A 23,114-nucleotide genomic window follows, 5' to 3' on the forward strand; every position below is an offset into this window, starting at 1 on the left:
AGCATTATCTTAGCCTTATTAACCTGTTTCTGTAGTTGTACGTGTCTCTGCTTTAGTTTTCCAGTTAGCAGCATGAAGAATTAATAATAAAAGTCAATTCTGACAGAGAAACTCAAATCTTCACTCTCAGATGAAAGAGAATATCCTTTTTTTTTTTTTCCCCTTCAGAGTGCCAAATACCAGTTACATTCAGCAAAACTGGAAACCAGAACAAAGAGGTCTCTCGGCTTGGTACTCTTCCTCCAAGAGGCACAAGAGACCACTGATGCATGAGAAGCAGCTTATCTGTTCCAATCTAAGGAGAAATGTTTCTCTTGTTTTCAGCCAGAATATGAACAGTAGTGTCTAGAAAAGTTTCCTTTAAGCCTAATTTGTTTAAACATTATGACAAAGCTTCTGTTTTGAAATGCAGCAAATAGTCTTTCCTTGCAAGAACTTTTTCCTAGTTTAGAACTGTGTTATATACAGCAATCAGCCCTACCCTAGACTTCATTTCAAAGATTTGTTCTCAAAATTATGTGAAGCAAAGAAGCTTCTCATCTCAAGGCTCATTAAATTAGCCTTCCAATATATAAGATTTTACTTTCTTTTAAATTCAACAAAGTAAGCAACATTTTGCCCCACTTTTGCTCTAACAAGGCAGAACAAAATTATTAATTGGATTCAGTTTGCTTGCTGACTCTGAAGCGATCAGATGACAACATTTATTTTTCAGTGACTATTTCCATTGCTGTTTTCCAGCAGTCACTCTTACAGAGTTGTAAAATCCATGTTTCACATATTTTCTTCTCTATTGTCTTAACCTTCAAAGCCAGTCCATCTTCCAAATTTAACAGTGCTTTCAGACTTTCATCTCTCATAGGCTTGATTACTGTGTAGATTTTCATGACTTTCTTGTAGCTTGTGAGGGGATGTCCACAGAGGAACACTGGTTTGGATCAAAATATGTAGATGAATAATGCGGTGCACTGAAACCTGCCACAGGAAGACAGAAATCTGAGTCCCAGAGGGCCTCAAGGCTCATTTCACTGAAGTTATGGAAGCTTTGAAGACTTGCTTGGGCAAGATTTCCGTTTCACATATTTGAAAGGCAGCTACCTGGGTCTCTATACATATTCTTAGGGAAAACTGCAGAACAAACAATAACACTTCACCTTGCCTTTATTTGGGGTTAGAGAGCTCTCTGGTCACAGTAATCCTTTGTCCACAATAACCTCTTTTATGGGTTTCCTTGCTATGCAATTTAACACCCTGGTAAGCTACACATTTCAGCAGTTCTAACATCTGTACAGTAGCAACTGCACATTTTGGGGGCATAAATGACTAGTTGCAGAGGCTAAGTCATTGGTGAGGGAATGATGGAGGCGAGAAAATGTTTTTCAGACTATATAAGTAATTTAATCTTTTATTTCCTCTTTGGTATATATTTTCATTGATCACTACTCTGTTGAAATTGGTTTACCTGCTTTTCACAAGTTGGATGCATTGGCTTCTATACTAGATACTTTTGCATTAAGTGGTTCTTTGCATGTCCCTATCTACTCACCTTAAAGTAGTTAAGACGTTTTTATTAACCAGCAGCTAGTTTGCAGCTACAGAACTGCAATAATCTTTTTTTCTTTCTTTTGAATGAGAAACCCTTTTGCTGACAAAATAGTAAACTGTCAGAACAAAACATCCTAATCAGTCTGATCAACATCCCGAATAACTTGTTTATAAATTCATCAGTTGTTTCTGAAGTAATGGGTGGTATGCCAAAAAAAATCTTAATTTCTTATTCTCCTCCTTTGCAGGATGAAAGGCTAAATTATGTGGAAATAAACTGCTTTAACATTATGTGTGCATTTCTGTTTTCAACCTGAAATTTCCAAATTTCCTCCCTTGACATCTCTCTGCCTTTTAATCACATTTGTTACCCCTTTGTGTGTAAATGATACTTGCATACCACCTGCACTCAAAAGAAGGGGCTTCCAAAATTAGTGGCAGCTCAGCAGCTTTAGTTTATAGTGTGAAGAATGCTATGGGTATACCTGAGGGTGGGGTTTGGCTCAGTTTGACATTTTCCTTTCACTCTTTATTTCTGCATGAAAAAACACCAGCACGTTTCTGGCTGATTTTGACTACTCTCATTCTTCTAGAGACATTGGTTTTCTCTCTCTTTCAGAGAAATAGCTTTTCATAAGCTAATTTGTAATTTATTTACAGCTGGTATTTCTCCCACAGTTTCCCTGCTCGAGTCCTGTACAACGCCTCTCGCTCAAACCCATATATTATAGGACATGAATCTTCATTGGTCTCCACTGTTGCCTCCATCACTTTATGGTACTTCCCATGTTTCCACACTACAAATTCTTGCTCTTTGCAATCTGCTGTCTTTGTATCATATTCCGCCTTTGTGTTCTTCTTCCAGTTCATTCAATCTTCAAGCACCCCTAAACAGTCCCCCTTTTCTGCTATCACAAATTCATTTATTCTGCATCTAAAGCTATATGGCACCAAAAAACATCTACCACCTACTAATTTGGCAATGTATAGTATACATTGTTTAAACATGCCATTGTTTCTACCACTACAGTGTAACATGTTCTGTTACCATGGCCCAGAGCAAATGATCAAAAATCCTCTATGTGTGATGCTCAGAGTAACCTATTATAAATTTTTCCAGCAATTTTGGGATTTCTCCCTGACCCCACTTGTGAATAATCAGTTATTCTTTTATATCCCTTCTTTTATCTTCTATTCTACTAACCTATTATATACTTTGGACAAATAGGGCTCAAACTATATTGCAGTATTTTTTAATCAAAGGAATTAACCTTGCAAAGTTAAAACAATAGATTTTACAACTCCATTTCTAAAAACTGTATTTGTTTTAGCTTACTGACCCATGAGAAAGCATATTTGCAGCAGTCTATTTTTTAAATCATCAAAGTAAGAAGAAATTGTTACAAATGACTACCAAAATGTTTTGGATTTTTTTCAGGTTCTGAGTTACGTCCGTACAGAGTGGGATCCACTCAATGCTAGCTTCAGCACTAATCAGCCTTATCAGGTTTACACAGTAGAGCACTCCATCTCCGCAGACAAAAAGCCCATGGCTGACAGCTGCGTCTATAAGTGTGTTAGGAACAAAATTCAGTGTGCAGCAGTCACCAGAATACCACTACGATCCAAGGCCATCAGCTGTTGCAGAGATGTTACAGAAGACAAACTAGTCCTGGGTTGTGAAGATTCATCAATAATTCTCTATGAAGCCTACAACCAAGTGACTGTGTTAGCCCAAGCAGAACTGCTGCCTGGTTTAATAACCTACCACCCTTCCGGAGCCATATTCATGGTTGGCAGCTCTCAAGGGGAGCTGCAACTTTTTGACATGGCACTGTCCCCAATTAAAATTCAGCTCTTGGCACAAGACTATTCACCTGAGGCAACTCTGCAATTCAGTAAACACTTTGACATGCCTAGCAGCCTCATCCAGATCCAGTGGGCTGCTCCTCAAGTTGCATCTGCCAGCACTGACAGCACGGATATTCATGATCTTTTGTTGGTTAGATTCAACAAAGGACCCTTAGGAGTACTTCACTTTAAACTTGGTAAGTTACTGAGCACATCTATTGAACCTTGAGCGCTCAAGGAAACATCTGTACCTCAGAAGTTTTTTGTAGTTTGAAACACCCTAATTTTAGATATATGGGACCATAGCCTTAAGAGCACGTAGTTCCAATGATATCTGAAGATGTGAACCAAGGAGTTCATTATGTTTAACCAAGGAGTCCATTATGTTTCACAATTACTTAGTATCTTTTCATATGGGGTCTGACAGAATAGGACCCCAATCTTTTGCAGGATCAGGGACCCATTATGTTCCCCGCTACTCTAATGAAGCATAACAATTTCTTATATGGAAAATTCTTTTAATCTGTAGTGTATCATTTTAGGAATTGTATTCATTCTGTAGTAATACCCCTAAGAAGCTAAAATAAGCTATATTTAATAATAGAATAGTAAAGCTATTTTCTTTCCTAAATTATCTTTGTGTGTGTATGATGCAACTGTCCTTTCCATTACAATGTAAATTTGTCCCAGTACTCTGTTCTTCCTGACTTCAGTACACAAAGTTACACTGTTTCTTTCCTTGAAGACTTTACACACAAGAAGGAAGGTTTTCATAAACTTCAGAGAATTTTGGTGTCTCCATTAATTTGCCAGGAGTTGTGAATAAAAGAAGAAGTAACAATACTAATTTTAGAATTTATATAGCACTTCTTATTTTAGGTGTAAGGAGTCTTTAAGAGCATAAAACCATAACATTCATTTTACACACAGAATAACAAGAAGCAGTAAAGGAAAGCTAAAGGGCTTTCCAAGAGTTACACAATGAGTCAGTGGCTGAACTAAGAATAAAACCCCTGCAGTTGCTCATCAGTGAGAACTGTATTCATTCCATTCAAGTCAGGCAAGTTACAGTGGTGCAAACCCACTGTGAGAGCTAAAAAAACAATCATGCTTAAATCTTCTGACTACCAAGCCAGTGTTTCAGCAGGGCAAACAGCCATGTCGAATATACTCATCCTGGAAAATTTCAGCATTTTGCCCATTGTCTGCCCAAGGAAACAGGATTGCCTTTGTAGATCTTTACAGGAGTTTTCTATGATTCTTTTGTATAAAGCTATTGAGATTAGGAAGAAGCCTTTTTTTAAAAAAACATTAGGTGACAGTAAGGTTTGAAAATCTACTTTATTTCTTTATTTATTGAGACACACATGTGCTTTTTGGGGGGGAAATCCTGTCTAAAAGTACGGCAGACCTAAACATTTGAAAGACTGAATTTAAAAAACTTAACTAAGTATGCCACTGCAAAAGGTAAATTAATATAATAGGATGTTAGCAACAAAAATGTTGGATTGACTTATAGTTTTAAAAGAGCTGATCCAGATTATTACTGTTATTTAAAAATATTAAAAAACTATTTATAAGTTACTATTTATTTTGAGATAATTCAGATGCATTATGTTCAATGACAGTTTTAATAGTTGCAGAGTACCCCAGAACACTAATTATAACAGCTATTTGATGTTTTTGTGCATGTTGGCCATTAAAAAAAACCCTCTAAATTACGTCTTACCTGTCAAGCAGAAGGCACTCTACCCACATCTACCTTGCTTTTCTTTAGTCCTCCCTTGTGGGGTTTTCTCACAACAGCTTTCCAGAAAGTACAGCTTTCCCTTTGCTATCTTTAGAACATTTATGTTCTTACGAAGGCAAGCAGGCTCTCAGTGCAGGGATTTAGAGGCCTTTCCAGCTAATTGCCAGCTTGTAAACTTAATTGGACTGTCTCCCTGGGCACCATTCCTAAATCAATTAGGCAGTGAGTTGGCTGTCACTTCTTTTTCCCAAGCAGGTTGCCTGGAAGCGCACCACCCAGGAGAAGTCAAGCATCCAAATGGGAAGATGTTGACCTCTACAGCTGAAAGTTATCACATTTTAAAAGTCATTCTGTATAATTACTGTAAAATCTCTTCTAGGAAGAAGGCAAGGCTCTATCCCTCCCTTGCTCCCTCCCTTTGTCTTTGTAGTCCACTGTGCAAAAATATGCTGTTCTCTATTGCATCCTGGTTTTCAGCTTTACCCCTCTTCTTCTCAGTTCACCACACTACCAAAGTAATGCTGTGTTGATTTGTCAGTCCCTCTTCCCAACCTCAGCAGTTTTTAGGTCTCTGCTATTTAAGAAATAATGCAAATATATATTATATGGAAAATTTAGAGGTCCATGACAGCAAAACCCAGACAAGCATTCAGGACTGAAATAAAATCTGTAATTAACTCATGGCTTGGGATTGTTTCCCATAAAAGTCTGTTAAGAAACTATGTCAGTGAGAATAGGCAAATATGTTTTTAACTTCCAGCTGACCTACTATGATTTTGGAAAAGTTCTGTGAATTTTCCGTTGTGCTGTGTAGCCAGATTTATTTCAGGAAAAGATTCATATAAAATTTACCCTCAAACATTAATGGCAAATATTTTTGGTGTCTAATGCCAAATTCATTTTCAAAAGTATTGCGGCTTCTTGTCATTGATGTCAACCCAGATCTTGGATAATGCCAAACTTGGTACTGGTGCCAGTGGTTCAGCATTGCTGACCTCGAAAGACATGTTAAATATAATATTATATTTCATTAGCATGCAAATAAGTATTTTCATCTTCACTTAGCAATTAATGTGAAGATTGCCCAACTTATGTAATACTTTAAAAACACTAAACATTTAGGAAGAATAAAGTCTACAATAACAATTAGATATAATCACACATACATAGGTTAAACATGGCTATTACACAGTATAATGTCCATGGGCTTTAATACATGCAAATGTAAAGTGAAATATAATAGACAACCATATCTTTAATGACACTAAAACCCTAAAATATTTCTCTGTTGCGTAAAATAAATATGCAAGCTTTTTTTGCCCAAAGCGTCAGATCTGTGTATGCAAGTTCTCAGCAGGTTACTTGTCCTCAAGGTATAGTCAGATGTTTTTCTCTACTTTTTTTTTTCTCAGTTCTTATTTTACATCACAAACAATATTCACAACTACATTTATGAAAATTTCGTGAGGTATGTTTTCTATATATCAGGTCTGCTTTTCTCTGTTATCAAACCTTTTTCCCCAGCCATCCTATGGCTTTAATATCAGTATTGAAATTCAGCTTATTCCCTTTCTCATCAGAATTTTTTTCTTACAATTAGTTCTGACAAACAACATCAGAATATAAATTGAGAAAATAAAAAAAATAACATTATGTTTTTATTTAATAAGAGGGGAACAGTAAATTTATTCTAGTCTCTGTCTAATATCTGGAACAGTAGTGATAAAGAATAGTAAGTGACCCAAAGCAAGCAAGAATTGCTAAAATGCCATGTGTGGCCCATGTCACACGATCATTTGGCTAGTCAGAGACAATAAAAAACATTACTTTCTGCAGCCTTTCAGTCACCTTTTCTGTTCAGAAGCTGAGATCTACAAGTCAAGAAATACTGACAGTCTTTTAATTTCTATTTTTCAGAGATAAGAGTGCTGTAGATAAATCATGCTCTCATGGAGTGAGCAATGTGTCGCTCATTTTTATCCCTTACGGCAAGCTTGTTCTTGGTTTCATGTGCAACTGTTAATTCCAGGGTCCCTAGATGTTGGTATCTTTCGTGATATCCCCTCACAGAAGAAATGCTTCACTTAGAGAATTTTGCCAAGCTAGAAGTAAGTTCTAGAGCAATTGCAATATGGACAGTAATCAAGTAACTGTTGCTTTGAAGTTTGAGCTGCTGTAAACTTGCATACATAGGTACATTTGTTTGAGACAAATGCTATTTTTTAATGTTGTCCAGCAGGTTTTCTCTATAGGAAGGAGATGCTATGAACATTAATTTATTACCTCCAATACAGTAATAATAAACTGGGAAAAAGCTTTTTCTACTGTGTTTAAACCAAACTTCATTATGTGATGTTGTCACCAGTGGGTATTGGCCACATTTGCTCAACCTCAGTGTGTGAAGTTCACTGATGTTTTTTTCTCTGCTGTCCAAAGCACCCTCAGTCTAAATCTACCAAGATAATAAGGAGCTATCTCACATAAAAATTCAATACTGAAAACCATTAACTTAAACTTTCTAATTTTAACCAACAGCAGTTATTTTTAGCTGTTCTGAAAAGTAGTCAGCTACTGTTTTACATATTCATAACACTATCTTTGGTTTTAATATTTCCTGTAAAAGGTGTGATCACAAGAGGACAGCTGGGCCTTGTGGAAATCATCCACCAGTACATTTGTTACAATGAGATACATGAGGCAATTAATGTCCTGAACACCATGAACTGGAACACTATGGGTCATCAGTGCTATATATGCTTGAGTGCCATTGTCAATCACCTTCTTAAACAAAAGCTTACACCAGACAGAGAAGGTAAGAGACTGATTATATTTTTAATGTATTTTTGTGGTGTCTTTGTAATTCATACGTGGATAATGACAATATATTTATTGACTATATAAAGGAGACAATAGTGAGAATCCAGTCAGCCAGATTATGGTATTTCATAGTCAAATGTTGTATGTAGACAAATAATTTCAATAAAATCTGAATCAATGTGTTGATTGCATTTTAGTTAATTTGTAACAATAGTGATGATAAAATAATTCATATTTTAATATATATATATGGTACAGGCATGACTTAATATATATAACACTATCATATATATGCTGTAACTTTATTACAGTACATAAATTTAGCTTATGTTACAGCACAATGTTAGTTAATATAGGATTGAAATGTCTGTTATACATTCATGCTGAGACAGCATCAAATTAAGGAGGGACGTTTTCCTGCAACAGGGACAGGAGATTTTAGTATGGTTTTTAAGGTGCTTTTGAAGGGTCATTCTTTCATTACAAGATCCAAAGGCTTTGAATACACTATCCTCTGCTGCCTCCTTTAGGATTACAGCATTTGTCCTCAGTGTAATCTGGCCTCCTGCAGTAGTAGCTGGGGTCCCTCACAAGAAATGATGCATTTTAGGTTCAGCCTCGTCTCTGCTGAAGTCTGGTGTGATGCCTTCCTCTTGATTTGCTGCCTATCTTGAAACTCAATAGACTTCAAGATTTGAAGTGCCTTGATTTAGTGAAGGTGTTATCCTCCAGTCTAGCAGGCAGACAGCTGGGGACCAGGCATCTTTTGTGGCAAAAAAGAATACTTAGGATTCTGGTGTGTTTGACGATAGAAAAACTCCAAGGTGTCCTACATTGCTGCCAAGGCACCAGCTATCCCATTTGGGGGGATCTGATTAAAAAAAATCTCTGCATTGCAAACATAGTGCATCAATTCTAAATAAAACATGCTTTTAAAAGGACACATGAAAAGGGCTGGTTTTGAAATTCTTGTAAAAATATGCATATTATAAATAGATGTCTGCGTGTTTCCCCCCATGCAGCTCCCTGTTTACAACACACGGAATTTTATTCTGTTCAGGAGTTATTCTAAGTGAATCTAACAAATTTGGCATGGTAATTTGTTTTCTTTTTTATTAGCAAAACCCAGTGGGGCCTTTTATTTATAGCAGTAGGGCAGTTATCGTTGAGATCTTTATTCTGCCTTCAATATCAAGCTGGGCTATCTAATGAATCTATAACTGTGCTAGTAGTTACTAGTATTCCATGTACATTGAAATATTTCAGAAATACGAAACATGCTGTCAAGAAAACAGCAATGGCAAGAGAGTATGGCTTGTTTTTGCAAAGGTACTGCTGTATTCAATTTTAATCTAAATTGACTGCTGCTTTGAAAGAAAATACATTTAAAGTTCAACTTATTTTACTGGCCAGATTTAAAATAACGCAAAACCAAATTTACTAGCATTTTGCCTGTGTTTCTAACACAGTACTATTAGCACATTAGCGCTATCAAGCCTAATAAAATAAAATGTAACTATGCTTGGAAATAAAGAACCATTATCACTAAATACAGAAATGGCTAGTTCAAACAAACATTAATAACAGCAAATTAATGAGATTTTGTCTGCCTAACAAGACAGTAGGTTATATTGTGCTTTTAAAGCCCCCACAAAATTCTGATTAGCAGTAGCAGTTTGCACATTCACTCTGAAAGGAAAACCTATACAACAAATATATAGCAAATTCTCCCTGTTCTGCCTATAAGGACTTGTACTTCATGTTAACTCTCAAGCAGAAGTCACATAACATAAATATTATTGATCATTAAATTTCCTTTCAGCTAAGCATGTGGGACACAAATGTATACCATGTATTTTCTTGTATTATTTATAATATTTTTTTAAAAAACATGTAGAAAAATGCCTAAGAGCTCCAGCTGTGGAGTATAGCAGTCAGAAAATATTTAAAGTGGAGAGAACTTCTGCAACAAAAGGGCTTTATTTTATTGATTACAAGGCAGGTTATCCTGTTTCCCACCACTACATGCTGTAGGAGAGAGAGTCAAACCCTTAGGGTTTCTAGACCGTTTTATTTAAAGTTTTTAAATATCAGTGGGCTTAAGGAGGTTCCTTAGACCTCAAGGCCGTCACAAGAAGGGTTCTGTCACCTGCTGACCTAACAAAATAATCCCTGAAAAACTGAACTTCCTTGTTGTTTGCCTAAGAGGACAAAGGTGATTTGAGCTAATTGAGAGTTGATCTCTGCTGGACAAACTTGTTCAAACTGTATTACTCCTATGAGTCACTTTTAATTGTACACTGCTGGTAAGAACTTGATGCGTTATAGAATTCTTCATCCTTTTGACAGCTTTTGTTGCTCAAAGTCCTTGTCAACTCTGCCTCAAAGTGAAAGTTTATATGCACATTTGTGTTTGTACAATCTGTCATATTTTAATTTCATTTGTCCTACAACAACATCACATTTCATCAGTGTTTGAGGAATTTGACTGACTGCAAACATGAGCAACCTCTTGTAATTGAAACAGTTTCACTTGTTTCATTGCTGCTGTGTTTGAACTCCACAGCACAGCTTGAGGCAAGCCTTGGAACCTTTTATGCTCCAACAAGACCCCTCTTGGATACAACTGTGCTGGAGTACAGGGACCCAATCAGCAGATATGCAAGAAGGTTCTTCCACCACCTGCTCAGGTGAATGACAGTTTCAACTTCTATCAACTTAAAATTAATTGCATATTTCAATAACTACCTACCTTAATGTGGTTAACATTTTCCAAGAGGACCACCCCTGAAAGAAATGCATTCATTGTTACTGTTTGTTTAACTTGCACTTCATTCCTTTCAAGTAGAGTATTGCAGATAAAATCCTATTCAGAGCTCTTCTATCATCAATACACTTAAAATTAATCATCCTTTCCCTTTTAGCTTGATAGAAAAAAGATAGCATGCTTCTGAGAGATTTATATTCACCAACTGCTTGCAGATTAACTATTGAAACAGTTTACAAACTTGGAGAAAACACTGAGTTTAAATAGACGCTAAAGCACAAATGAACAGTACATGGTCCGAGACATTTTTGTCTTTGCATCATTGAAATCTGAGCATTTTGTTATTCTCACCCTCAAAGTTCTCATACAGAAATTCATATTCCAGTAATTTTCAGTGAATTTTCAGTGCCATTAAAATAAGAGAAGAAAATGAAACGTTGAATTTGTCTGTAAATTATATGACATTAGAACAGTCATAATACCAAATTCAGCTAGAATTTGTAGTACATTGCCTTATTGCTAAATTTTTCCTTCAAAATAAATCAATAGCCTAAATTTCAATCAGTTATAAATAGCAATATACAGCAGTTTAACCTGTTCATGTGTTCAACCACAAATATAGCTGAACCATTCCCTCTGAGAATTATCCAGTGGGTGAAAATAAGGAGAAATTACCTTCTGAATGTTATAATGTTTGTAACACATTGTTGAGGAGGAGTGTAGATGGACACAGAAGACTTACAATGCACCCTTTTTTGGTGATTCATCCGGGTTATATACATTGTCTGCATATGCAAAACTAGAAACTGCAAGCTACTTTGATAGTACAGTATGTGCTTCTTTCAAATCTTAAAGAAAAATATTTTATACTGTCTTCTACGTTTTGAGTCTGAATAGGATCATCTTTCTGGTAAACAGGTTCATTCCAAGGGGGAAATTATTCTAAGTAGAGGAATGCTCCAAATACCTGCATAATATGTACCAGCCTTTCACTGGAGTTTTCTTAATAGATGTGGCCATGATAGCAGGTACAAACTCTCCTTTTGCCTTTCTCCTAGAAACCAGCAGGAAAGATCTGTAGCTGCAATGGCCAACTGTAGTGGCTGTGGGCCAGTTGCCTGCAGAGGACAGATGCAGAAAGAATGCCTCAGAGATTGCTGAGAGGTGTAACTATAGTGCTTTTACATCTAAGAGAGAAAGGTGTATTCCCTCTGACTCAGGATTTGCTTCCAAATGCTAGCAGGCATGCAGAGGCATGGGGCCCTGGCTAAGCTTTCAGCCCTTGGGGCTGCTGAACACAGCTGAAACACTGACTCAATCGCCCTAGCAAACAAGACGCTTCAGTGTCAGAATGCTGCCTGGACAGTATGGGGCACAGACAGGAGGTGTGTAGAAGAGTCTTCCTGTGTCTTTTACCTCCACTATGAAGCAGCTCTTGAACAATATACGGTTGTGGCAGTTTTTGGAACAAATGTGTGTTATTTTGCTGTTTCCCTATTGTCAAAGGGATTTGTATTCAACTGAATCAAAGTGATAGGATCATGTGATTGCTGCAGAACAGATGGTAATGCTTAAAGCTTATCTGAGAAGACATAATCTAAGTACAAAATGAAATGTTCAAAAATGGGAGATTTATCTGATAGAAAGTAAAGAAATTATATTCAGAGCTGATCTTTATTGTATTAAAGTGGCTGTGCCTTAATTGGTGTTTATTTCCTTTTAGATGTTTTCTTAAATGACTAGAATTATTTAAATGTAGGCTAAGCAGAGAGTACTACAGATTTGTTGGAGGAATGGTAAACCGTGGTTCTGGGTGAGAGAATGCCATCTAGACATGATGCAATGTCTAGGAGAATCATAGGGCGGCACAATGCTCACTAATTCTTTCAGGCACGCAAAAGTTGCAGCTGCTGCTATTACATCTGTCTGCGAGGAGCCAGAAAAGCAAGCCATTTCTGCCAGCCTGCATTTACAATTGTAGGTTCAGAACAGGAAGAAAAGTGAGGAGAGAATTATTCTCTTGCCTTTTCAGGTCACCATATTATGCCCATGAAGACACTGAGAATGGAGTAGTTCTCCCACTACCTGTTTGTCAGAGACAGCAACTGTATCTGGGTGTCAGGAAGAGTACGTTTTAAGTCAGTTATATGCTGTCTGTCTCAACCGTTGTTATTTGATTTATTCACTTTTTTACCCTTATTCATTCAGCACTAAATATTGCAGGCTAGTTACAAACAGTTAATGAATCTCTTCAGAGTGAATTTTTGTTACTGCAGATGTGTCTGCATGACCAAACTAGAAGACTTGAATGCAGAAGCACTGTAAACTGTCAATGCCAACTTGATGCAGCACTAAGGGACAATTGTTAATCTCTTGTGAGCATGAGGAGACAAAAGCAAAGTGATTACTTTGTACCCTGTTGCAGCAAGAAGTGGAGGAAACATAGCACTTCCTAAATTACGTACACTATAAGTATGGCTGATACTCAAAAAGTGTTTCTTGTCATAGAGTAGGGCCTTTGGCAACTCCTTTGGGCTTCAGAGAAAGCAAGCAGCAGATGCACAGAAGTTAAATCTAGAGCATAAGGAGCTAAAACACACAGGGAGAAACTCAGAAGTGGGGTAGGAAGAGCGAGGAAAGTGGGGTTAAGAGCATGAGTAGAAGACAAGGAATTGGGGATGAAGGCCTGCAGAGAGGGATGAGGACATAGAGAGTCCTGCAAAAGGGCAGAGTGGGAGTACAGAGCGAACTGGGGGAAGAGAGCTTAGAATGTGTGTGGTGGGCTGCAGAGGAGACCAGACACATAAGGGGTGGACAGGGAAGGGTGGAGTCTTTCATATAAGATTAAAACATTAAAATCCTTAAATATTTCTAGATGTAAATCTGAAAAATGTTCATATAAACAAAAGTTTTCACCCCTCTCTCCAGCTTTACTTTGAATGCCCCACCAATCTGCCTTAAGCCTTTTCTAGAAGGACCCACTGTTGGGAGAGAAATATTAATTCATTCTACATGCTGAGACAATCTTTGACCTGCCTGCTGAGTCTGCCGAAAAGTTGCCAGTTATTGTTGAACTTTTAAAGATGTGAGTGTCTGTATTTACTAGAATTGAGAAATACAGTTACCTTTTCAGAAAGGCTATCTTCACCTAGTAATAATCATGTGCCAATGATTTTAATCTTTATTGTAGGTGGAATGGTTGCATATCCAGTTGAAATAAATGGAGACATCCATTTTCACATTATCAGTGAGATTATAGGCTAACTATTTTTCTACCATCAAAGAGATCAGTTTCTAGAAAATGCTGAATGCTGTGATGCTGAGTTCCCTCTTTTAGCTATTGGGCACTTTAGAAAGAAGATGCTTCGTCATTACTGGCTGTATTGCAAGTATGAGTTAGAAAATGGTGCTCCAACCTGAGATGGGCCAAGGAACACTGACAGCATGACTGAAATGGATCACAGTTAGAAGGAAGGAAAATGCCTTGCAACATGTTTGAAGCAGCCGTGTTATTTGTATCCGTCGTTATAAAAGCTAAGTTCTTAAATTTGCAAACCACACAGCATCTTCATCTTCCACTAAAATAGAAGCTTAGAGCTTTGCAGGTATAGGCCCTGAATGTAGAATATGGAATACCTCCAAAAACAGGCGTTCAGTATATGAAATTAAAATTAAAGGCCTCTTAATTATATGCCAGGGATCCATTACAACAGTATTTATGGAATGAATAATTATTTTCACTTTAAATTCTTATCTATAATTAAAAAATACAGGAACTGAATTACAAGTATAGAAATATATCTTAGGTGTTCATTGCCACTTGAGTAGCACTCCGGTATTTTATTATGATGTCACTGCTTATAATAATATAATGCATTATATCATTATGTAAAATTTTGAGCAGAGGTGGATTTATTAGGAAGCCTTGGGGAGCTGTAACCTTCTTGCCCCCACCCTTTTGTTGAGCGCTGCCTAGTAAGTGTATTTGTGTAATGGGGGAGTGGCTGCACAACCTCCTGCCTCTGTATAACAGCCTCATCTAGCCGTGTACAGAACGTGGAATGGGATGAAGTAGTTTTTCACTCGTTAACTATGGCATCGCTGACTCATGGCTTTGCTTCACTCTGATCAAGCATTCGTAAATTGTACTTGTCATATTTTCTAATGCATGAAATTATCTTGTTTGTTTGACACACACACACAGGCACAAACACACGCCTGCTCTGTTTTGTTTAAATTTTTCTGTGTCTCTCAGAAAGACAGTGAGAAAGTAACTTAGCATGAGCTGGAGGTGAAGGCTGGGCTGGAAAATAAAGTCTGAAATGCAGCTCAGGAATTGTAGAATTAGAATGCAGCCACAGCTCTGTTTCTGCTGTGCCCTTTCCTCCTTCGCAATTCTCTTCCTGTGTTTGTGAACATGCATTTTAAAGGATCTTTTTTCTTTTTTTTACATGGAAAAAACCTAAGATTCAAAACCATTTGTACCTTTCCATCTGATATTTCCATTAAGGGAATGTCATTGGGGTTTTTTCCGATAGTACAAATATATTTCCACAAAGCAAAGCTCTGTTGTAAATAACAAGATAGTGCATTTTCTTCTTTCAAGAGCAAAGCGCAGCTCTGATCATGTTCACTGGTAGAATTTTGGATGGATTCATGAAAGATTCTCCTTTGTCTGAATCCAAAAATGAAAACCTCCAGCACATTTTTACTGTTACTGTTTTTACTCCTTCGCAAATCTTCTCAGAAGTGTTGTGTACTCCTCCCAGCGTTCAATGTAAGATGCTACTGGTTAAATGCAAAGAATAATTTAGCTACATGTTGGGCAGAACATTCATAAAGTGGTATGAATTTACGCACAGAACTTGACAGAGCTCCTTTGTAAATAAACACTCATAAAGGAGATGAGAATGTAGGTGGTCATTAGCATCAGGGGAGATCTGCTTCCAGCCAATACTGATTTTTATGAATCACTTCACTGTTCAAGAGTTCTGAAGTGTACTGCTATACTACCTGACATGACGCCTTGACACAGTCAGTTATCACTTAAATCCAAGACAGCCTTTGAAAAGCTAAAATAAAGCCTTTCCACCCTGCAGGTGCATCACTTATGCAGTACTAACTACCCCTTGGTAAGCAGGTTCCTGTATCACTACACTGCAATCTGCAAAGTAGATATTCACTGTGAGTATTCCATCCTAAATAGGACCCTAAATCAAAGGTGAAAAAATGCCTCAACTCCATAGGAATAGTTTCCAATCCCATCTGCTGCCAACTGTATGGAACTGAGGGACAGAGTGAGCAAAGAGCTTTTATGATCCTTTTTAAGGGCACCCTAAAAGTAGAATCTATAATTATATTGGTACATAGTGTGTCACAAAATATGTATAAACATTAATGATGACATGGTTCAGGACTAGGAATGTCTTTTATATTCATAAGGTAACCTATTAGGCATTAAATTATGCCTTCAGATAAAATGACCACTGATGTCAGTCAGATTCTCTATGGTGGCCACATGAACAGAATTCATCTCTATGGGAGTAAGTTCAGTAGCAGCATTCTGACTAAAGTAGCACCTTCTGGAGAGGACTTTGAAGAGTCATTTTTTTGTCATTTTGTGAAAACGATCAAAACCAAAGGTTTTCATATTAGCATGGCACTGATAAATGAGAATTTCAATTGCTGTGATGGAACTACACATGAAAAGATTCCCCTGGTCATGGTTCTTGACCTGTTTTAGAAACAAGAAATAAAGGCACCTATTTAATGGAACTAGATTATTTTTGCAGTTAAAAAGGTTAAATATCTCAGGAAAAGTTTAGAATGTCTGCTTCAGTCCTATGTTGCTAATGATTTTTTTTCTTAAACCAATTCCACAATAGTTTTCAATTTCAGTCAGATGCTTTGATGCCACAGGCATGGCTCCAGGATTTAATTCTCTATTGGTGATTACAATGTAAGAAATATTGAGCAAAATATTGGGGTGGGGGGGAAACAAATGACATGACGTAATTGCTTGAGAAGTAAAATCCCATGAAGATAAACCACAAGAAATCTCTGTCAGAGATTTGGGCAGGATTTTCTGCTGAACCTATTGAGAGACATTGCTTGGAGCATGGGAAAAATGGCCCCTCCCACACACTTAGAGCAGTCCCAGAGCTACTCTAATATGGAGCCATTTCCCACAGCCACCAACAGGTGGCCCAGAATGCCATAAATCCTCCAGTTCTCTGCTATGTCCCCACCCACGGGGCTGCACTAGAAAAAAGGAATGCAGAATATCTATGCTGGACTAATGTTCCTTGTGCAAAGGCTATTCCCACATGCTGGCTAATCTGACTTTGATATTGCTGCTTTTAGAAGCTGAGCCCACATGGAGACCATTGTTTTGTTGTGTTGTGTAACTGATAATCTGTCCTCATAAAGTGGCTTATTCCTGCTGTACCAGCTGTGCAATTCCCCTGAAATCTGAGGGGCTTTGGGCATACATTGAGTGCAGAAACAATGCAAATATACCATAATCATGGACAAAAACTCAAGAATAAGTTTATAACAACACTTCTCCACCCTTGAGCAGTTGCAGTAAGTCAGCCTCAGCATTCCTTTGCACGTCATCAATTACTCCCTTCCCATCAACTCTACCTAGTCACTAGTGGTATCTCCTTTTGGAGTGACACACAAAAATCTTTTCTTGAGGTCCTGACCAAGAACCTGAATTTAAGATGGTTGGTTTTTTTCCTTGCAGTCTTTCCAGATTTATTCATGTCTCATCTCATTACCAAAATACTTTTTCTCCATTCACCTTCAGAGTCTTCCTGAACCCCACCAAATACACTTCTCTTTTCTGTATATGGACCATCTGACATTAATCTGTCTTGAGCTCAGCTCATCAGATCAGAACAGAATATGGGTTGGCAATCTGTAATCCATTTGTTGTGTGCAAAAAATTGTTTGTTTTCCTCCCTAAAGAGCTTTGTTTTTCTGACTTTTCTCCCATGTCCATCCAGTACACTCCAGGAAGACCTAATTGCATAGTCAAGCAGCCCTAGGCTTCCTATCTTCAAAGGCAGAGCTCCCTTTTATGGTTCTTCAGAACTGCTAAGGAAAGGATACTGTAAGTAAAATTTAGAACAAAAGTCAGCAATAGTCAATTGTCCAATAACTTGATCTAGTGTCTTGGGGGTGCACCTCACCTCTCCTGACTTAATGATGTAGAATTTAGATGTCCTACACACTCATCTGGGCTTCCTCTGTAGTTAGTATAGAGACATGGGCACTCGAAGGATGAGTAATCCAGTCGAAGGCAGATGTCTAAGATAAGCGTGAAGAATCAAACATCAGTGCCTATCCCTATCAATTAACTATAAAGGGAGCCTACCTGATTAGCTTAAATTAGCCATGTAAAGGTGAGCTGTTTGAAGATAGATGGAATGATTTGCACTGTAAATGTCTAGCTCCTGTATCACATTATTACTGGCCAGTTAACAGAAAGATCTTAGATGCTCAGGTATAGTTTCTGTAATAGAAGGAGAGAGGCACAAAGACTAGCAAAAATATCTGAAGAAAGGTTTACAGAAAGACACAAAAAGCAGACAGGCATGCAGACCTCTTTAAAAATCCCCTTTTGACCAGTTGGCCAAGGCAGGAGAGGATGGGGATGTTTGTTTCTTACTTTACACTGGTAAGTGTTGAAGTATCAGTAAAAGAAGTTATACTATAGATAGATAAAGAGTAATATATGACCAGCACTAGATAAAATTCATCCAGAATTTCTAAAGGTAGCCAAGCATAAATTAGCTGAAATACATGCTGTGGTGTATAACCTCTTATTTAGAATTACCTTAGCACCTAAGGACAGGAACATGGAAAATAAGGTGTCAGTTTCAAAACACAGTCTGGAGAGACCTTGAAGAACTATGGCCCTGTAAGTCCAACCTCTGTACCAGTGAAATAAATAGAAACTATATTAAGAAAAAAATTGTGAACATACAAATACATTCTATTAGGGGAGACTCAGCAGAATTTCTGTAAAGGCAAGTAATGTCTCAAAACTCTGAATTCTTTGATGTCAGCAATCATGTCAGTAATGGATATCTAGCTGCTACTGATGAAAGTTTGACCATTGAAGACCTTTTTGGAAGGTCTCCCACCAAAATGTCTTGAAGAAACTGAGCTGCCACAGGATAAGAGGGAGGCTCCCCTTTCATAGATAAGTAATTGATTAAAAGGTAAGAAACAGAGTAAGAGTAAATGGTCAGTTGTCAATGGAGGTCACCAATGGATATTATAAGTATAGCAAATCTATACTCATAAGTAGCTTGGCAAAGGAGCAAATAGTGAGGTGCCAGCATTTGCTAATAATACTAAATGATTAAGACTACTAAAGATAGGGCCTGCTGTGAAGAACAGCAAAAGGGCTTCACAGGACCCAGTGACATAGTGTCAAAATTGAAGATGAAGTTAAATGTAAATAAATTCAAAGTGAAGCACACAGCGGGGAGTGACTCCTAACTTCATGTATAAAATGATGGAGTCTGATCTCACCATTATTCTGGAAGAAAAATTTGGTCTTATAACTCTACAGCTATAAAATGGTCAGTTCAGTGCTCAGCACAAGTACAAAAAGAAAATTGGATGCCAGAAATTCTTAGAAAAAGAGTAGGCAACAAAACAGTGAACTTCAGCTCACCTTAATTTTATAAGTAGTTTTGGAGTCCCATAATCTCTAAAAGGATATAGTAGAACTCAAAAAGCTTTAGGAAGGGCAGCCAGGATGATTAAAGGCGTGAAACGGCTTTAATGAAACGAATGACTAAATAGACTAGAACTCCTCAACCTATAGAGGAGGCAACTGAGATAGAGATCTGTTAAATTGTGAATGTTAGGGAGAAAGAGCACAGTAAATGACTGCTCACTGCTTCTTCTAATACAAAAACTAGGGGTCATCAAGTGAAGTTAACACGTGGCAGTTTCAAAATATGGTGATTCTTCACATAACATGTAATTAAAATACGAAGCTTCTTACCACAGGATGTGGTGGATGATAAAATTGTACATAAGTTGAAAGGCAAGGTTCAGGGAAGAGAAATTCACTGAGGAGTACCAACATAGAAACCACCTCTGGCTCAGCAAATCCCTGAACCACAAATTGTTGGAGACTAGGGGACTACTTAGGAAAATATCACCATATGCTTCCCTGTTCTTATATTCTTTCCTAGGCGCCTAGCTTTTGGCAAGGTTTTAGGTTAGATGTACCTTCAGTCTGAGCAAGTGGTCGTTCTTATGTTTTATGTTCTTGTACATGATGCTGTGCAGGAAAACCATAATATACTCATTAGTTTTCCATTTGCTCCCTCAAAAATGTGCCAAAATTTGTACCATCAGAGTTCTAGAGAATTTCTTGTCTGGCTCTCCTGTGGCTATTTTTGTTGTAATGGAGTTCTTATATATGGGAATTTTATGAGCATTACCACTGCATTATTTTATTATAAAGAAATACTATTGTCTATTGACAAACCTAGATAGAAAAAGTAAATACACTGTAATGGACCTGTAACTCAACAAGTGAGTCAAAATTTGGCCCTGCACCGTGACTTTGTAATTAGATATTTTATATTTAGGTAGCCAGCTTTAGAAAATATTGAGCTGATATATTTCCTCTGAGAAGTCTTAGCACTAAAAAGATACATTTTATCCAATGTCAGGCATTAGGGAGAATTGGCCCTCTACCTCATGGAAAATCAAGAAGGACCTGTTCATCTTAGCTTTAATACCAAATTTTCATCTGCTGCAGTTTGAAATTGCAGAGATATCACACATATACAATAGGGATTTATTATAGAGGCAGCAACTCATGCTTAACCATAGTGATGATACTGGGCCTCTGTTATAGAGCTGTCTTTAGTGTGTAGACATGCTGATATGTTTGCTCAATAAAATCCAGCTTTCAAGACATACTGTTAAGTTTACATGATCACCGGAGTGAGAGGGATAAAGCTGGAAAAGAAGAAAAGCAGAAGCAAATTAATGCAATAAAGGCTAGGATTTAACAGACAGGGTTGAGGAAAATAAATGTGAAACAACAGGTGTCACTGACTCTTATCAGCATTTTTAATTAACACCTGTTTTTAGCTCAGAGTACTTTGGAAGAGTATGTTGGAGTGTGTCTGTATTTAAAGATAAAGATAGACTGTTGAGAAGTTACTACGTAGTAAGAGGTTGGGGGAACAGAGAGGTTTGGGGGTAGGGGGAGGCTGTGTTTGCTGTGTAGGTGTTAGTTGCAGCTTAGAGAAACCTGAAGGAAAGCCACTATGATAAAATTGCAAGGTAGGGAAACATTGCTATAGCAACAAAATATATTCTCTTGAAGCAAAATGAGTATGAAAAAGGAAATACAGAGTATGGGAAATTCAAAGGAAGTACATATTACAAGAAAAGACTGAATCTAGTTTAAAAAGAAATAAACCATCATAGTTTGAATTCATATAATAATAATTTATAACAGTAATAAATTGCTGTTATTCAGACTTTCATAGCACCTACTACTGAAATCTCAGAGCACTTGACAGACATGAAAGAATTATGCTACACAGTGAGAAAACGTTGCTGTTGCTCCCAACAGTCATCCTCTTCAGTGGCCCATTCTAGAGGAATGCAGGCTGACATGATTGACCAACATCACATGGAAAGTGTGTGACATAATGTTCATAAAATCAGGATCTTTAATATTTCTTTGGTGTCGATATAAGACAGTTCTATAGTATTAAACTAGTGCTGTTTTATAGTTAATTTGAGCAAAGGTCAACAAATAAATGACAGCTTTCTTTATATCTAAAACTACTACTTTTTCTAGAATATTTCATACATCCATACTATTTATTACTAAATATGTATTTCAAAAGTTTAAATATGCCTTCTTAATAAACTACTTCATTGAAAAATTAACTTGGTTCTCTTGAAAATCTGACTCAAAAATGCCTGAACAGCTTTTCTTTGAACATAGAAAGTCTGTCCTGAGAAGAAGCATGTATGTTTACCATAGAGTCATCTGAACTATTTCACAAAAGAATACATTTAGGTTTCCTAGAGCAGAATATCATCCTAGAAGATAGGAATCACATGGTAAGATTATTATTCTTTTTTCAGGTTGGGAACATCTTCAAGATTCACAGCCAGTTACAGCCCTCAAGGGCTTTCTCTGGCCAGGGAGCCATACTGTCTGGCTCCCCTTATTAGCTTTCTCTTTCCTCCTATTTTTTTAATTTGGTTGGTTGGTTTGTTTTCTTGCTTCATAGCAGAGGGTACCCTTTGATGTGAAGGGCATTCGGTTTTATGCCCAACAGTCTAAGAAGTTATAGGTGGACTTCCTTTAGTTCAGAGCTATGTAATTTGACAGTGTATTTTAAGTAACAGAAATACTGGGTGGCTTGAGATATTTGTGCCCATTTCAAATTTTCTCATGGTTATTCACTAACTTTTACTTGAGACCTATTTGTGTATGACCTTTGAAATGTTCCATAAGGGATTTCTTTTTAAACAAGTCACTGAGGCCCCAAATTCAGCACTTCACTTAACATGCCCATATTAGGGCCCATAGAAAATTATAGGTCATAAACTCATACATTAATGCTTTGCTAAATTTGGGGCTGAAGGGATGTATAGATTATAACTGGACAACCTTTAGAGCTTCTGCATCTAAAATACAATTTAGAAGATTATCCCCTTGACTCACATACATATGGACCTGGTGGCTGTTTCTCCATTAGCCTTTTGTGTACTCTGTAGCACTTTCTCTTCATCAGCATGAGAGTATCTTAGAAGGCAACAAGGTTGTGGACCCTCCTCAGAGGTTTATGTGTCCTGTACAAAAGATCTCATAATCTAAAAAACCTAGTAGCATAATAGCAGGAGGTTGGCGAAATAATACCATTAGCATCTCAGATGTCATAACTTACCAATGCATCCATTGATTCTTCCGTCAGTTTCCTACTAACTTACAGAATCACTAGTGAATCTCAACCGACTTTACAGAGGGTAGAAGAAATAAGCAAATGCCTGCCAGTTTTGTAAAAAGCAGCAACCACTTAGGGTTAAATAGGATGCAGGAGGTTATCTCCATCCCAAACAGCTACAGCAAAAGTTCAGCAGATACATGTTCAAGACACGCACTGCTTAACAGCAAACAGAGTCTACCTTGCCTCTTGCTCAAACCATTGTTGGGAGGGAGGTGAGTATACCCTGCTGGGAGAAGGACAGTATATTGTCTGGAGCCTATTTTGGCAGGGCACATAGGGAACAGGTAGAGTTACTGTTCTGAGGCCTGTGTAGGAGGAAGCATAGGAAACTAATCAGCAGTACTCTTTGTTGCTTACAGAATATTTT

At 37.4% G+C, this 23,114-nt stretch overlaps 1 protein-coding gene across 1 annotated transcript in view; it reads left to right on the plus strand.

Annotated features, from left to right (window-relative positions):
- WDPCP (WD repeat containing planar cell polarity effector) overlaps positions 1-23,114 on the plus strand; it is a 159,600-nt gene that overhangs the window by 82,262 nt on the left and 54,224 nt on the right. Inside the window, exons 12-14 of the mRNA XM_049799747.1 lie at positions 2,984-3,593; positions 7,770-7,958; positions 10,530-10,653. Of these exons, the coding sequence (XP_049655704.1) occupies positions 2,984-3,593; positions 7,770-7,958; positions 10,530-10,653 (923 nt within the window). The remainder of the gene's footprint in view (positions 1-2,983; positions 3,594-7,769; positions 7,959-10,529; positions 10,654-23,114) is intronic.

Source organism: Accipiter gentilis, chromosome 5 (genome assembly GCF_929443795.1).
Source record: "Accipiter gentilis chromosome 5, bAccGen1.1, whole genome shotgun sequence".
NCBI classification, from domain to species: Eukaryota; Metazoa; Chordata; class Aves; order Accipitriformes; family Accipitridae; genus Astur; species Astur gentilis.